Source organism: Zea mays, chromosome 2 (assembly GCF_902167145.1).
Source record: "Zea mays cultivar B73 chromosome 2, Zm-B73-REFERENCE-NAM-5.0, whole genome shotgun sequence".
Lineage (NCBI taxonomy): Eukaryota > Viridiplantae > Streptophyta > Magnoliopsida > Poales > Poaceae > Zea > Zea mays.
In genome coordinates this window covers 38835302-38852754 of record NC_050097.1, presented here as the reverse complement: position 1 = coordinate 38852754, position 17453 = coordinate 38835302, and the positions used below count along the sequence as shown (strand labels likewise).

Genomic DNA, 17453 nt, shown 5'->3' with positions numbered 1-17453 from the left:
AAATGCAGTTTATGTGTTGTACAATTATCGATATCAAGGAAGAAAACAGAACCACAAAGTGTAGGCTGAAAATTATATAACATTAGTGGACATACACACAAGGGAAAAGAAAAAGAAAAGTGTATGCAGGGAAAAAGAGAGAGGCCTAGCTGAACAAAGTTAACTGTAAAAGAGAGGAACGATGATTTGCATAACTTGTTTATATCCACATTTATCTACAATACTCTCATGATGTCTGTGATGGCATTTCAAATATCTTTCTCCACAAACACAACTTGCATCCATTCCCAAGTATTTCAGCATGCATTTAACATATGACATGATAAAATATCCACATAGACTTAAAGTGATGTTCCATGTATGTAATACTCAATTCTGCATGTATGGGATGACAATGGCCTCTCAAATGTACAAATATATATGTACAGTAGAGGCACTGATATTGCGCTTGATGCACAGGGACCTATGATGATACAATAGAAAACTTGATGGCTTACCTCAGGCGTCAATGGGCAAAGGCCATCTTTTCTTTTCAAGTATGAGTCAATCACTTTTTCTTTCCACCATGGATAAGCATACCTGAAGCCAAGAGCAGTTCAGAGCATGTCACTTCAACATACCATCCTCGCCGCTCTTCCCATCGGGGTAGAAGTAGATCGCCCAGTCGAATCCCCCCACGTTGAAGGGCTCGAAGGCGATGAACTTCCCCAGCCAGGGAGCGGTGTGCGAGACCGGCGCCGAGGCGAACGCTGCCACGGACGCGTGTGGTGTGGCGGTGCTACGGGAGGACAGTCGAAGCCTAAGCTCCTCATCATTGCTTGGGATCCACTTTAGTAGTGTGTCTATCAAGTCTGATGGAAGTTCATTTCCTACAAATTAGCAAGGGCAGTGGATGAAATAAAATACAGAGATGGGGAACAGTATACCTCTGAGAAACTAAAATGCTTGCATACTAAAAGATAGATGTTCGATATTTGGAAATGTGTTAACACCTTAGTTCAGAAAAAAAAACAGATTAGTCTCTAATCTTTATATGTAGGTTATGATGTCAAAATAATAGTCATGTAGCAGCGTCATTATATCCAATGTTACAAGAGAAGCTGTAAACAGTGAATGTAACAAATTAGATACAAATAATGTAAGAATCGTGCTTCATCAAATCAGCAAATGATATGTTTTGAAAATTTGATCAATTCATACTTGCCAGTGGCCATAAGCAATCTTTTTCAGTGTTAAAGTTGCTATTGCAAGATAGGCGAAAAATCAAGTAACAAAAATACTACATGAAAATTAAGGAGCTCAAAAGTTCTAGCATAGTTTATACTTTACCAGAACTCTTTGAATGAAGCTGAATACCAGTTCAGTACAAGAAGAGACCGTGTACAGTGAGTTCTCTGCTTGTTCTGTAACTAATAGATTGATTGATTTTTATCAGAATCAAATTGGTAGGTACGACCATTAAGAGATATGGATATCTGACAATATATAGAGAACATATGTGTAACAAACGATTGCGACAGCAACGGTGCAACACTACATTTCAAAAGTGCATCTTCTGCCTAGTGTTGCTAAGTGCTATCATGTTTCATAAAAGATCCAGATGCAATATCAGTTGGACCTCTCCCATGGTTGCAAAACATACTTTATGCTTTCAAACATCAGATCAAAGTTGTGCGACAGCAGGACTAACTGTACTTCAGTAAAACACAATATGTTGCTTCCTGGCAGATTACTCATTTTCCAATTACGTCAGTGCAATAATCTAAGACACAAGCACTGAGCAGAAGCAAATAGTAGTTGCCAAAAATTGAGTTGGGAGGTTACGTCAAATTAAGTTACCAAGGACACGAATGACGGTTTGAGAAGCTTCCATGATTGAATTAATCATCACACCATGCTCGCCAATAAGGCTTGCTGCCTGCTCACTTGGTGCAAGAATCTGCCTCACAATCACATTATCGGGTCCCACATCTAAAGAGTCATTGTTAATTGTTTGCTGATATACTCTTAGTAGGGCATCCATGGCTGGAGGTAATGGCTCATCAAGCTGCTCCCTTCCAAAAATGATTACCTTTCCAAAAATTAAAGCAAATTTTAGGATTTCTTTCTTTTCAGTTGAGCCAAAACATAAATCATGTTTTTTCTTCTCATGAGCCACCAAGACATATTTAAAAGAATTTTTAACTGTAGAGGATCATTTGATGGATATCTTACAGCTTGCTCTGCCTCACAAAGATGACCGCCAATAATACGAACACATGCTCTTGTTTCCTCACACAGTCTTCTGACCCTCTCACCTTTGTGGCCGATTATTGCACCGACCTTCTGTGCAGGAATCAGCATCCTGAACACAGTAGTTCCAGGCCAACCAGGATACTTGCTTTCACCAGCAGAGGAGGTATTTAGTTCCAGTCTTCAGTTTATATTGATCGATGCAAGCTACTTACTTAGCAAGAGATATTAATCGAATGTTACTATTGCTAGTTACAATCTACACAAGGTTCTTTGATCAAATATAAACAAAGGTCTTCTTAATGTGGGTCGAGTTTTTTAATTAGACATTGATGACACTTATAACTCTACCACCAATAGATATTTCAACATTCAATAATTTGAATCAGAATCTTCTCAAAACAATACTCTAACAAAGGCAGAACATATTTTTTATAACACGTAGCAGAATATATTATTACCTTTCTCTGAATAAATGTTGTGCAAGCAGAACCATCAGATATGTCAAGGTTTACATCAAGGTGCAAGAAGATTAGCTCAAAGAGAATATAGGATGAAGGGTTCACTGGATCAACAATACTATCATGCTTTAATTTACTTACTGAACTGCAGTCAATACTCAATGCTACATTTTAGTGAGAACTCATGCTCGCCTATCAGGTGATCACTCAGAGCTCAAAAATTAGGCTACAGATTGCAGCTACGTTATGTGGTTGATGCATAAGGAGTTACCGATAGTCTTTACAAGAGCAGAATCCATGTCTAAAATGATGGAAGCGTGTTTTGTCCCTCACAACAACCTCCCTTCCATACAACCTTGAAATCAATTTGATTGTGTTATGGCAGTCTAAACACATCCTCAAGTTTTTCACAATTCTTATCATAGTATTAGGTTCTGAACTAAGTAATGCAAAAGCAACTGTCAGCTTCTCGTTGTGCCAGTAAAGAACATTCTGCTGTTCTTCTTCTGTGACTTCAACAAAGACCTCAGTTACGTCAGGAAAATACCCAACAATTTGTTTCTCTAATGTTTCTGATGGATGAATATATAGTAGTCAGAGAAGAGAGAACTCAGTGGTGAAGAAGAGGGAAATCACCATGCTGGACCATCTCGTCGGGCTGCTGAAGCTGCGCGTGGTGAGGGGGGTGAACCTCGCCATCCGCGACCTCCAATCCAGCGATCCCTACGTCGTCATTCGCATCGGCAAATAGGTCCCGCTCCTCCTCGCACTCCGCGGCTTCGGCCATCTCCACCAGCGCGACGAGATCTGCTTGGATGAATATATAGTAGTCAGAGAAGAGAGAACTCAGTGGTGAAGAAGAGGGAAATCCCCATGCTGGACCATCTCGTTGGGCTGCTGAAGCTGCACGTGGTGAGGGGGTGAACCTCGCCGTCCGCGACCTCTGATCCAGCGATCCCTACGTCGTCGTTTGCATAGGCAAACAGGTACCGCTCCTCCTGTGAATGTCGTCGTTCGATGGAAGCGCAACGAGATCTGCTAACCTCCGTCCTCTTCTCCTACACTGGCAGGTGGGGATGAGAAGGAGAGGCGCGGGTTTGTTGGCGACCCAGGCATGGTGAGCCGCTGCGTGCTTATCCGCCAGCGGGACGCTGCGTTCACGAGATGCGTGGAGCTGTGCGCGGTGGGGGAGTGGAATCCATCCGCAGGCGGTGGTTAGGGACGAGCAGGACGGCGGATGACGATGCCGTTTTGCGGGGGCAGTGGTTTGCGATGGTGGAAATGATCCTTACCTGGCCCCAGCAATGGGGAGGGGTGAGCGTCGCGGGCAGGTGAGGGCGAGCGGTACGCCTTCCATCGAAGTCAGTGAGAGGCGAAGATTGCGGTGGCGGGGCGGGGTTGGTGAGAATCGAGATGCGGGCGTGCCTTCTATCATGCGTGGGCGAGCATCACGGTGAAGGGGTCGCACGGGGATGGTGGGATGCGGGCGCGGATTGCAGCGGCGGGTGCGCGGTGGGGCAGAGCTGCGGGGGGAGCGGGACGCGACTGGGGGAGGGGAGCGGGCCACGCGGGGCACACGGGAGCGCGATTTGTGGGCTCGATCTCCTTCGCGCAAGGAAAGGGAGTCAATCTCGCGTCGCACAGCCATGGGAGTCGGCGCTGCGGGGGAGCGAGACGCGGCTGGAGGAGCGAGGCAGAACCAAAAAAATGTGGACGCCTACACTGCTGGCTTAAGTAGTAGTAAAGAATTGTCTTTACTGAGTTTAATGTTGTCTTATACCAAATGTACAGACTTAAATATACTGATGACTAAATTCTTGGTAGAATTGATGAAATACATGGAGAATTAATGTAATGACAATATTCCAGAATAAATACAAAAAAATATTAGGCGCATCAGTGTTTAGTTGGTTTTCAGATATACATATGTTATTTGTAAATACTCGAGTTTAGGATAAAAAACAAAGATTCAGAATTTTTGTTCTCACTTGCTATTCCATCGTTTTGGTATGAATTTTAATGTGTATTCACTTTGTTACGATTACAATTACCGCCTTTTAGGTTTGTCGTAACGTTATCATGGACACGATTTATGGTAACGTGCGGCATTATAATTTAAGAAATTATTTTTTATAATCATATTAATACAATTTGAACTTATGTATGTAACACAAAAAATAAGTATATTTTGCCACACAATTGAAAACGATTTATTTTTACAATTTAGAAGGACAGTGCACTTCGATGTTCGTGCCTAGAAAAAATTGAGTGGTTCGTTAGAGATGTATCAAAATATTTCTTATCTAGAGCTCGTATACTATATTTGTTTCATAAACTTGATTTTGTTGTTGTATGACTACCACAAAGTTATAGTGATAGCTTATTTTTGATTAACAACACAACATATGGCTATATATATGTTATCGTGGTACTATATGTTTCCGTTGCAACGCACGGACACTCACAGTATATATATATATATATAGTATATGTATTTAGAGCCCTAGGCTCTATTTAACTATAGGAAGCCCCGACCACGTACCGACCAGGTGCGCGACCGCACCGGACCCTTTTTGGCTTATTGTACCTAACTGCTTACGCCAAAATATAATACGAGTTATGCTAATGTGTGTATCAGTTTATGCAAATATAGTCTGCGCATATTACGTGCATCGGGCCCACGATCCGGCCCACGCCACCACTATAAAAACACCCCCACGCCGCCAGGAATTAGGTTTTAGCGGCGGCGGCGGTTCTCTAAGGCGTGCGAGCGGCGGTGATCCTGGGGGCCAGCAGCGGTGTCACCTCGAGGCAGGCGACCGACGGCGGCGCTCCACCAGGAACGAGCGACAACGACGCTCCGAGGCAGGCGAGCAAGCGGTGACGGCGCTCTTGAAGCGGATGGACGACGGCAGCGCACCCTAGGCCCGGTGACAACGGCGGTTGTCCCGTCCGTCTCTGCGATGGCCACCGCCACCGCCACTCCAGCATCTGTGGCGCGACGACGGATCTGGGGACACGCTCGCGACGGCGGATCCCTGAGGCGCGACGGCGGATCTGGGGACACGCTCGCGATGGCGGATTCCTGTGGCGCGACGGCGAATCTAGGGACACGCTGCGGCATCGGATCCCGAGGGCACGCACGCGGCGGCGGCCCCATGAGGTGCGCACAACGACGATGTGCCAGCGGTCGCGACGGCGGATTTCCCTAGGCGCTAGCGACGACGACATCCTCCCCTAGGCACGAAGTGGTGGCGCATCCCAGATGCGAGGCGCTGGTTCCGCAGGACGGCGATCCTATTTTTATGCTATTTTGTATACATATTTATGCCAATGTCAATAGGATTTTATGACCTATATTTCAGTTCATGGATCCGCTTCCATCTATTTGTCTGTTTCTGATATTTCTATTCATTTACGCTAAAATTTATACTCATTTACGCTGTTTTGGTTCACGATTTACACTTAAATCCGCTCGAGCCAGAACCCGTCATTTACGCTGTTTTGGTTCACGATTTACACTTAAATCCGCTCGAGCCAGAACCCGCGCACGATTTTTACGCCGTAATTTGTCCCCATTTGCCGTTACGAAATCAATCGATGATTTACGCTAAAATTCATACTCATTTACGCTGTTTTGGTTCATGTTTTATGCCGAAATCCGCCCGAGACAGCGCCTGTGGCGATTTTCATGCCGTAATTCGAGACCCATTTGTTGTTACGAAACAGATCGATGATTTACGATAAAATTTGTACTCATTTATGCTGTTTTGGTTCACGTTTTACGCTAAAATCCACCCGACCCAGAACCCGCGCACGATCGGGTGCACACGATTTTTACGCCGTAATTTTAGGATCCGTTTGCTGTTACAAAACAGATATAGGAATTACGCTAAATTTCGTACTCATTTACGCTGTTTTAGCTCACGTTTTACGCTGGAATCCGCCCGAGCCAGAACCCGCGCACGATCGGCTGCATGCGATTTTTACGCCGTAATTTTAGGCCCCATTTGTTGTTACAAAACAGATATAAGATTTACGCTAAATTTCGTACTCATTTACGCTGTTTTAGGTTACGTTTTACGCTGTAATCCGCTCGAGCCAGAACCAGAACCAGAACCAGATCGAGCGCGCGTAGATATACCTGACTGGGGCTTCCCATACTAATGGAAGCCCAGGGCTCCCATTACCATCACCCTATATATATATATATACACACACTACTTATTAAGGCGGTAAGGGTAGCCTGTCGTTCTGCCTTCGTTCAATCTGGATCGTCCATCGCTGTTGTTCAATCTGGATCGTCCATCGCCACACTAACCTGCTAGACGCGCCCTCCTCACCCCGCCCCATCCACGCGCGCTCGCTTCGCACAAAAAATCAACACAAGTTGACAATACCAAGAGCTGATTACACGAGCTGACTGCTTCCCCTGTAGCAGGAAGGTTTATAAGTTGCTACCGCAACCTTTGACTGGCCGATATGGTACATTATATTTGCGCCATGGTAGCCTACGTGGGCTACGTTATTTGGTTAACGTATGAGGCCCATCTATCAATTAAATTCTATAAGGCCCATCTACTTCATCAACGCAGGCAGTCGCGCGACGCTCTCATTCATGCAGCCAGTCGCGCGACACAAAGCAACCGCGAGCGCCGCCACCGGGGATGGCCCAAGCGCTGTCGCACCCCCTGGCCCCTCACCGCGGTCCTCCTTCCATCGCCCTGCCTCCCCCCGCATCCCCCGCTGTTCCTTCATCCACAATCCCTCTCACGGCTCTGCAATCCCACCCAGCCCCAATCCCCACTGCCCTCGCCGCCACCCCCGAGGACTCCCCAAGCAACCGACCTTCACCAAGTGCTTCGACTATGCTCCTCAGCGCCCCGATCCGGAGCCTCCGAGCCTCGATCCCTCCTCCTCAGCGCCGTCGGTGCCCCGCATGCTCCCGTTCTCCAGTGCCGGCCATGGTGCCCCCCGGTCGTAGCAGCCTGCGTCGGATAAGCCTCTGGAAGAGAACCGGTTCATCCGGCGCAGCGAGGCGGCGAAACAGGCTGCCGCCGAGGCCGAGCGGCCCTCGGCTCCCAGCACGCAGCAACCGAAGTTGTCGCCATAGGAAGCCGTGAAACGTGCGGTTGAACTCCTGGGCGGCGGGGGCCGCAGCGGCGAAGATGGCAGAGGGCGTGGTGGCGGGGGTCGCGGCTCCCATGGTCGTGGCTTGGGCCGTGGCAGGGGACCGCGGGGACCACGAGTCTGTTGATGTGGAAGACGACCGGGAAGCGATCTACTTGGGGGACAGCTGATGGCGATAGGCTAGAACAGCGTCTCAGCAAGGACAAGGTGAAGATTCTGGAGCAGGCGTTCATGGAGGCAGCAGATAATGCGCTGCCACATCCAATGGAGGATGCTTACCTCGAGGCTTGTCACACAAACAACATGGTTTGATTGTCTTGATGAATGTTTGATTGTCTTAATTATCTGCCATTATCATGGTATTATTCGTCTTCAGTACAATGAATGTTTGATTGTCTTGATGAATGTTTAGTTTTGATCTTTGATTTCAAATATATTTTATGGACTATCTATATGTCGGTTCTCTATACAAGTATTGTTGGGATTCTTTATACTGATACTCAGTTGTATATATGTTTCTCAGGAATGGAAAATGTGCATATATGGTGCTGGTTGTAGTGAGATTATCCTCGTCCAAGTTAGGGGATCTGGTATGTTAAAGGATTCTGCCTGGTTATATTGATTTTATTATTAGATAATTAATTACCCTCATAGACACACCTGTGTTTTACTTAAGCATGTTTTGATTTTGTTTCCTGTTTTAGCCATGAACTAGACAAGATTAGAAGTTTAAAGAGGCCTTACATCAAGAGAGTACAAGATCGCCATAAGGAAGTACAAGTCTTTGAGGAAAGTGGCCTTATGAGAAGCTTGAGAAAATCAACTTGAAAGTGACCTTCATGATGATGTATGACCATTTTCTTATTTTAGCAAGACACATTGCAGACGCAGCCCTGTTTTGCCCTGCTTTCTATCACTAATTTAAATTGTTCTTCTTTCTTATCTTGTGCAGACAGTAAATTGTCTCAAACGCAACGCTATTGAAATGGAGGGATACATTCGCCCTCCTGACGTAGTAATAATTGTGTCGCAGTATATACCTTGCTCTGATGTTAGTTTTTTGTTTTAATCAATAATTAACAGTAGACAAGCTTTTATGTTATATCATTCATTAGCATACATACTCATTCTTTTATTATATTTATATTTCCAGGACCAGCATTCTGATGGTGTTGCAGATGATCATCCCAACGATTCCTTATTCTCTCCAACATACCATCATCACAAGGTTCGTGATTTGAATAAATAACCTAACGAAAGGTATAAAGATAATAAAATTGTCTGATTTGTTGCCCTGTATATTTGTTGCCCACATCGTAGTTAAATTGTTTACCTTTGTTGAAATTAGTTCTTCTAGGCAGCGATTTTTGTATAGCCTTGATCTTGTGAGATATTGTATGAGACACTAAACATCTTAAACAAAATGCTTCCAATTAAATATCAATCGGTGATTATTTCTATTATGCACCATTGTATAAGAGTTGTTTAACATAAGGCATATTATTTCTGTTCATTAATTCATGGTAATTTTGTGCTAGATCACAACGCCTTTATAACATATAATGATAACCACTTGAAAAAACTTTTTAGTTCTATTTTGGTTGTTTATCATACTTTTTCGAAGTTTCATGTTGTTGCAGTTGTTCGGGTTGGTTCTGTTACAGTACTAAACTTCTTACGCATCCTTTTTGGACAGTTTGCACTTAGGATGTCATATTGAAATATTTCATTGATGTTTGGCTCATATTATTTTATTTCCATGTTTCTCCTTTCTCCTGAGTAATTTACTTCTAGAAGAAAACTTGGAGAACATTTTATGGATAGTTTGTTTTAAAGATCATATTTTTATGTCAGGCTTTCGTGGTAGGAAATTTGTAATATTTTTATGTCAGGCTTTCGTGACGACCTAATTTGTTTTAAAGATGGAACAATCCTTTTTAGACTACCAGCAGGCACAAGAACTTAGCTTTGGTTCTGAACTTTGTTATTTGCAGCAGCAAGCTCAAGCAGTTATCTTATGTTCTGAACTTTGTTATGCACATGAAATTTGTTCATATTTTAGTTTGCAAGTTATTTTATTTATTTACCAGTTACTTTCACTTGTCTAAGTTGTATTGGTTGTAGCAGTTAGCATGCATGAGTGTTGATATGAACATTTTAAATATGGAACAATCCTTTTTAGACTACCAGCAGGCACAAGAACTTAGCTTTGGTTCTGAACTTTGTTATTTGCAGCAACAAGCTCAAGCAGTTATCTTATGTTCTGAACTTTGTTATGCACATGAAATTTGTTCATATTTTAGTTTGCAAGTTATTTTATTTATTTACCACTTACTTTCACTTGTCTAAGTTGTATTGGCTGTAGCAGTTAGCATGCATGAGTGTTGATATGAACAGAGTAGTTCAATACTAGGTACAGTGACTACTTTCAGAGAGTTCATAGTATGTTTCCTTTATTGCAATTTGTGAGCACCTAGAGGGGGGGTGAATAGGTGATCCTGTAAACTTCAAAACTTAAGCCACAAAACTTTGATTAAGTGTTAGCACAGTTAATGCCAAGTGGCTGGAGAGAAGATCTTGCACAATATGATAATCACAAGGAGTTCAACACAGAGAAGACACAGTAATTTATCCCGTGGTTCGGCCAAGTACAAAACTTGCCTACTCCACGTTGTGGCGTCCCAACGGACGGGAGTTGCACTCAACTCCTCTCAAGTGATCCAATGATCAACTTGAATACCACAGTGTTATGCTTTTCCTTCCAATATCCTGTTTGCGAGGAATCTCCACAACTTGGAGTCTCTCACCCTTACACTTGAGATTCACAAAGAAATACGGAGTAAGGGAGAGAAGCAACACACACAAATCCACAGCAAAATGCGCACACACACGGTCAAGAATCGAGCTCAAAAGACTATCTCAAAGTTCTCACTAGAACGGAGCTCGAATCACTTAGAATGACAAACGAATGCGCAAAGACTGAGTGTGGATGATCAAGAATGCTCTAAGGTTGCTTATTATTCTCCTCCATGCGCCTAGGGGTCCCTTTTATAGCCCCAAGGCAGCTAGGAGCCGTTGAGAACAAATCTGGAAGGCCATCCTTGCCTTCTGTCATCGGGCGCACCGGACAGTCCGGTGCACACCGGACACTGTCCGGTGCCCGATTTCCTTCCTTAAACAGCGCAGTCGACTGTTGCATATCTGGGAGCCGTTGGCGCACCGGACATGTCCGGTGCCCCTTTCCAACCGTTGGCTTGGCCACGTGTCGCGCGCAGAATCCGCGGCCGACCGTTGACCCTAGCCGACCGTTGGCTCACCGGACAGTCCGGTGAATTTTAGCCGTACGCCGTCGGCGAATTCCCGAGAGCGGCTACTTCGGCCGAGGCAGCCTGGCGCACCGGACACTGTCCGGTGCACCACCGGACAGTCCGGTGCCCCAGACCGAAACAGCCCCTTGGCTGTACACAGCCACCTCTTTCCTTTTCTTTTTCTTCCTGTTTCCAATACTTAGACAAGTATATTAGTACACAAAATCAATGTACTAAGACTTAGAAACATACCTTTGCTCTTGATTTGCACTTTATTAATCCATAGGCATGAATTCACATTTAAGCACTTGTGTTGGCACTCAATCACCAAAATACTTAGAAATGGCCCAAGGGCACATTTCCCTTTCAATCTCCCCCTTTTTGGTGATTTATGCCAACACAACATAAAGCAACTAGAACAAGTGCAAAATCACTTCAAATAACACTTAAATCTATTTTGATTCATTTTCGGCATATATGGATCATCCTTTGCCACCACTTGGTTTGTTTTTGCAAATCAAACTCAATTCTCTATTTCTAAGTCAAACACACATGTTGAAGCATAAAGAGAGTCATTCCAAAAGAGATTGATCAAAGGTTTCAAAAACTTCCCCTATTTCCAATAATTACAACTTCTCCCCACAAGAAGCCAACTTTTGACAAGAGACACAATAAAAGAGTTTTGCCAAAACAAAAAGCTCTATTCTACTATTTTCAAAATCTCTCAAGTGGTAGCTGATCCATTTATCGCTTTGGCCTTTATTTTCTCCCCCTTTGGCATCAAGCACCAAAACGGGATCAATCTTGGCTCTTTAACCTCATTGCCTCACCAAAATCTTCAATTAAGAGTACAAAGGCAATAAGATCATAGAGATGAACTTGGAATAAGTTACCCTCTCATCGGAGTGCAGTGGAAGTCTTGCATGGTCCAAGTTCACCTTTCCCTTTCAATCCACCTTCGAGACTAAATCAAGCAAACTCAAGCAAATGGTTAGTCTCAAAGGGTCAAGTTGTAACACATCTCCCCCTAAACATGTGCATCACTTTGCAATGGACTTGTGAGGTCCAGGGAGTGTTTGTACAACTTGAGCACCACAATAAGCAACAAAATGCAGAATGAACCTGATCAAGGGCATAAACACATGTATGCTACAATTCAATCCAAGTTCCGCGAATCTAAGACATTTAGCTCACTACGCAGCCTGCAAAAGGTCTTCTCATCTAGAGGCTTGGTAAAGATATCGGCTAGCTGGTTCTCGGTGCTAACATGAAACACTTCGATATCTCCCTTTTGTTGGTGGTCTCTCAGAAAGTGATGCCGGATGTCAATGTGCTTTGTGCGGCTGTGTTCAACAGGATTTTCCGCCATGCGGATAGCACTCTCATTATCACATAGGAGTGGGACTTTGCTCAGATTGTAGCCAAAGTCCCGGAGGGTTTGCCTCATCCAAAGTAGTTGCGCGCAACACTGTCCTGCGGCAACATACTCGGCCTCAGCGGTGGATAGGGCAACGGAGGTTTGTTTCTTAGAGTTCCATGACACCAGGGACCTTCCTAAGAATTGGCACGTCCCTGATGTACTCTTCCTATCGACCTTACATCCAGCATAGTCGGAATCTGAGTATCCAACCAAGTCAAAGGTAGACCCCTTTGGATACCAGAGTCCGAAGCAAGGCGTAGCAACTAAATATCTAAGAATTCGCTTCACCGCCACTAAGTGACACTCCTTAGGATCGGATTGAAATCTAGCACACATGCATACGCTAAGCATAATATCCGGTCTACTAGCACACAAATAGAGTAAAGACCCTATCATTGACCGGTATGCTTTTTGATCAACGGACTTACCTCCTTTGTTGAGGTCTGTGTGTCCGTCGGTTCCCATCGGCGTCTTTGCGGGCTTGGCGTCCTTCATCCCAAACCTCTTTAGCAAGTCTTGCGTGTACTTCGTTTGGGAGATGAAGGTGCCATCCTTGAGTTGCTTCACTTGGAACCCAAGGAAGTAGTTCAGCTCACCCATCATCAACATCTCGAATTTCTGCGTCATCACCCTGCTAAACTCTTCACAAGAATTTTGGTTAGTAGAACCAAATATTATGTCATCGACATAAATTTGGCACACAAACAAATCACCATTACAAGTCTTAGTAAAAAGAGTTGGATCGGCTTTCCCAACCTTGAAAGCATTAGCAACTAAGAAATCTCTAAGGCATTCATACCATGCTCTTGGGGCTTGCTTAAGTCCATAGAGCGCCTTAGAGAGCTTACACACATGGTCGGGGAACCGATCATCCTCGAAGCCAGGGGGTTGCTCTACGTACACCTCCTCCTTGATCGGCCCGTTGAGGAAAGCGCTCTTCACATCCATTTGGTACAACCTGAAAGAATGGTGAGCGGCATATGCTAGCAAGATTCGAATTGACTCTAGCCTAGCCACAGGAGCAAAAGTCTCCTCGAAATCCAAACCTGTGACTTGGGCATAACCTTTTGCCACAAGTCGAGCCTTGTTTCTCGTCACCACCCCGTGCTCGTCCTGTTTGTTGTGGAACACCCACTTGGTTCCCACAACATTTTGCTTCGGACGAGGCATCAGCGTCCAAACTTCATTTCTCTTGAAGTTGTTGAGCTCCTCCTGCATGGCCAGCACCCAGTCCGGATCTAGCAAGGCCTCCTCTACCCTGAAAGGCTCAATAGAAGAGACAAAGGAGTAATGCTCACAAAAATTAACTAATCGAGAACGAGTAGCTACTCCCTTGCTAATGTCACCCAGAATTTGGTCAACGGGATGATCCCTTTGAATCATCGCTCGAACTTGGGTTGGAGGTGCCGGTTGCGCATCTTCCTCCATCACCTGATCATCTTGTGATCCCCCTTGATCATCCGCCTCCTGTTGATGAACCTGTTCATCGTCTTGAGTTGGGGGTAGCACCATAGTTGAGGAAGATGGTTGATCTCGTTCATCTTGTTCCTGTGGCCGTACTTCTCCAATCGTCATGGTTCGTATAGCGGCCGTCGGAACATCTTCTTCATCTACATCATCACAATCAACAACTTGCTCTCTTGGAGAGCCATTAGTCTCATCAAATACAACGTCGCTAGAAACTTCAACCAAACCCGATGATTTGTTGAAGACTCTATACGCCTTTGTATTTGAGTCATAACCTAATAAAAACCCTTCTACAGCTTTGGGAGCAAACTTAGAATTTCTACCCTTCTTCACTAGAATGTAGCACTTGCTCCCAAATACACGAAAGTAAGATACATTGGGTTTGTTACCGGTTAGAAGCTCATACGACGTCTTCTTGAGGAGGCGATGAAGGTAGACCCTGTTGATGGCGTGGCAAGCCGTGTTCACGGCTTCCGACCAAAAACGCTCGGGGGTCTTGAACTCTCCAAGCATAGTCCTCGCCATGTCGATTAGCGTCCTGTTCTTCCTCTCTACCACACCATTTTGCTGTGGTGTATAGGGAGCGGAAAACTCGTGCTTGATCCCTTCCTCCTCAAGGAACTCCTCCACTTGAAGGTTCTTGAACTCGGACCCGTTGTCGCTCCTTATCTTCTTCACCTTGAGCTCAAACTCATTTTGAGCTCTCCTGAGGAAGCGCTTGAGGGTCCCTTGGGTTTCAGACTTATCCTGCAAAAAGAACACCCAAGTGAAGCGGGAAAGTCATCAACAATAACTAGACCATACTTACTTCCTCCTATGCTCAGATAGGCGACGGGTCCGAAGAGGTCCATATGCAGCAGCTCCAGGGGTCTTGAAGTGGTCATCACATTCTTGCTGTGATGTGCTCCTCCCACTTGTTTACCTGCTTGACAAGCTGCACAAGGTCTATCTTTTTCGAATTGCACGTTAGTCAAACCTATCACGTGTTCTCCCTTTAGAAGCTTGTGAAGGTTCTTCATCCCCACATGTGCTAAGCGGCGATGCCACAGCCAGCCCATGCTAGTCTTAGCTATTAAGCATGCATCTAGACCGGCCTCTTCTTTTGCAAAATCAACTAAATAAAGTTTGCCGTCTAATACACCCTTAAAAGCTAGTGAACCATCACTTCTTCTAAAGACAGACACATCTACATTTGTAAATAGACAGTTATACCCCATGTTGCATAATTGACTAACAGATAGCAAATTATAACCAAGAGACTCAACTAAAAACACATTAGAGATAGAGTGCTCATTAGAAATTGCAATTTTACCTAACCCTTTTACCTTGCCTTGATTCCCATCACCGAATATAATTGAATCTTGGGAATCCTTATTCTTGACGTAGGAGGTGAACATTTTCTTCTCCCCCGTCATATGGTTTGTGCATCCGCTGTCGATAATCCAGCTTGAACCCCCGGATGCATAAACCTGCAAGGCAAATTTAGGCTTTGGACTTAGGTACCCAACTCTTGTTGGGTCCTACAAGGTTAGTGCAAATATCCTTAGGGACCCAAATGCAAGTTTTGTCTCCCTTGCATTTTGCCCCTAACTTCCTAGCAACTATCTTCCTATCCTTTCTACAAATAGCAAAGGAAGCATTTAAAGCACAATAAATTGTAGAAGGTTCATTTACTACTTTCCTAGGAGCATGAATAGTATTCTTTCTAGGCACGTGATGAATAGCATTTCTCCTAGTCATACTTCTACCATGCATATAGGAAGAACTAGAAGCAGTCATGGCATAAGAATCATAAGCATGTGAATCAAAAGCATCATAACTTCTAAAAGCATTTCTAGAATTTTTCTTATCATGATACAAAAAGGCATGGTTCTTTTTAGCACTAGTAGCCATAGGGGCCTTCCCTTTCTCCTTAGCGGGAATGGGAGCCTTATGGCTTGTTAAGTTCTTGGCTTCCCTTTTGAAGCCAAGTCCATCCTTAATTGAGGGGTGTCTACCAATCGTGTAGGCATCCCTTGCAAATTTTAGTTTATTGAAATCATTCTTGCTAGTCTTAAGTTGGGTATTAAGACTAGCCAATTCCTCAGTTAGTTTGGAAATTGAAACTAAATGATCACTACAGGCATCAACATCGAAATCTTTACACCTAGTGCAAATCTTAACATGTTCTACACAAGATGTTGATTTACTAGATTTTTCTAGTTTAGCATTTAAATCATCATTTATGCTCTTTAAACTAGCAATTGAATCATGACATGTAGACAACTCATAAGAAAGCATTTCATTTCTCTTAATCTCTAATGCAAGTGATTTTTGTGCTTCTACAAACTTGTCATGTTCTTCATACAACAAATCCTCTTGCTTTTCTAAAAGCACATTCTTATCATTCAAGGCATCAATCAATTCATTGATTTTGTCTATCTTAGATCTATCTAAGCCCTTGAATAAGCATGAATAGTCTATGTCATCATCATCACTAGACTCATTATCACTAGAAGAAGCATAAGTGGAGTCTCGAGTACTCACCTTCTTCTCCCTTGCCATAAGGCATGTGTGACGCTCGTTGGGGAAGAGGGATGACTTGTTGAAGGCGGTGGCGGCGAGTCCTTCATTGTCGGAGTCGGAGGAGCAATCCGAATCCCACTCCTTTCCGATGTGTGCCTCGCCCTTGGCCTTCTTGTAATTCTTCTTCTTTTCCCTCTTGTTCCCCTGTTCCTGGTCACTATCGTTATCGGGGCAGTTAGCGATAAAATGACCAATCTTACCGCACTTGAAGCATGAGCGCTTCCCCTTTGTCTTGGTCTTGCTTGGCTGCCCCTTGTGACCTTTTAGCACCGTCTTGAAGCGTTTGATGATGAGAGCCATCTCTTCATCATTAAGTCCGTCCGCCTCAATTTGTGCCACCTTGCTAGGTAGCGCCTCCTTGCTTCTTGTTGCCTTGAGAGCAAGGGGTTGATGCTCGTTGATCGGTCCATTCAAGGCGTCGTCCACGTATCTTGCCTCCTTGATCATCATCCGCCCGCTTACGAATTTTCCGAGTACCTCCTCGGGCGTCATCTTCGTGTACCTGGGATTCTCACGAACATTGTTCACGAGATGAGGATCAAGAATGGTAAATGACCTTAGCATTAGGCGGACGACGTCGTGATCCGTCCATCGCGTGCTTCCGTAGCTCCTTATTTTGTTGATAAGGGTCTTGAGCCGGTTGTATGTTTGGGTTGGCTCCTCGCCCCTTATCATTGCAAACCTTCCAAGCTCGCCCTCCACCAACTCCATTTTAGTGAGCATGGTGATGTCGTTCCCCTCGTGAGAAATCTTGAGGGTGTCCCATATCTGCTTGGCATTGTCCAAGCCGCTCACCTTATTGTACTCGTCCCTGCACAAAGAGGCTAGCAACACAGTAGTAGCTTGTGCATTTTTATGAATTTGTTCATT

At 44.5% G+C, this 17453-nt stretch overlaps 1 protein-coding gene and 1 long non-coding RNA gene across 2 annotated transcripts; one reads left to right on the top strand and one right to left on the bottom strand.

Annotated features, from left to right (window-relative positions):
• Positions 1 to 460: 460 nt before the first annotated feature.
• On the bottom strand, positions 461 to 3628 carry LOC103646306 (uncharacterized). The gene is made up of 2 exons (XM_008671036.2): positions 3330 to 3628; positions 461 to 869 (listed from the first exon to the last, which is right to left on the bottom strand). The coding sequence occupies exons 1-2, from the start codon at positions 3478 to 3480 to the stop codon at positions 607 to 609; spliced, it is 414 nt and encodes a 137-aa protein (XP_008669258.1). The 5' UTR covers positions 3481 to 3628; the 3' UTR covers positions 461 to 606.
• A 3650-nt stretch (positions 3629 to 7278) lies between these two features.
• LOC118476303 (uncharacterized) lies at positions 7279 to 9326 on the top strand. Its single transcript, XR_004856176.1, has 2 exons — positions 7279 to 8413; positions 8528 to 9326. It is a non-coding gene; the product is annotated as an uncharacterized lncRNA (long non-coding RNA).
• Positions 9327 to 17453: the final 8127 nt, after the last annotated feature.

What these genes read in the sequence shown, in the direction of transcription:
- LOC103646306 (XM_008671036.2), bottom strand. Translation starts at nt 3,480, where the DNA reads ATGGCCGAAGCCGCGGAGTGCGAGGAGGAGCGGGACCTATTTGCCGAT. An exon ending in CGACGAGATGGTCCAGCATG is followed by an intron (nt 870 to 3,329) that starts GTGATTTCCCTC and finishes GCTAATTTGTAG; the next exon opens with GAAATGAACTTCCATCAGAC.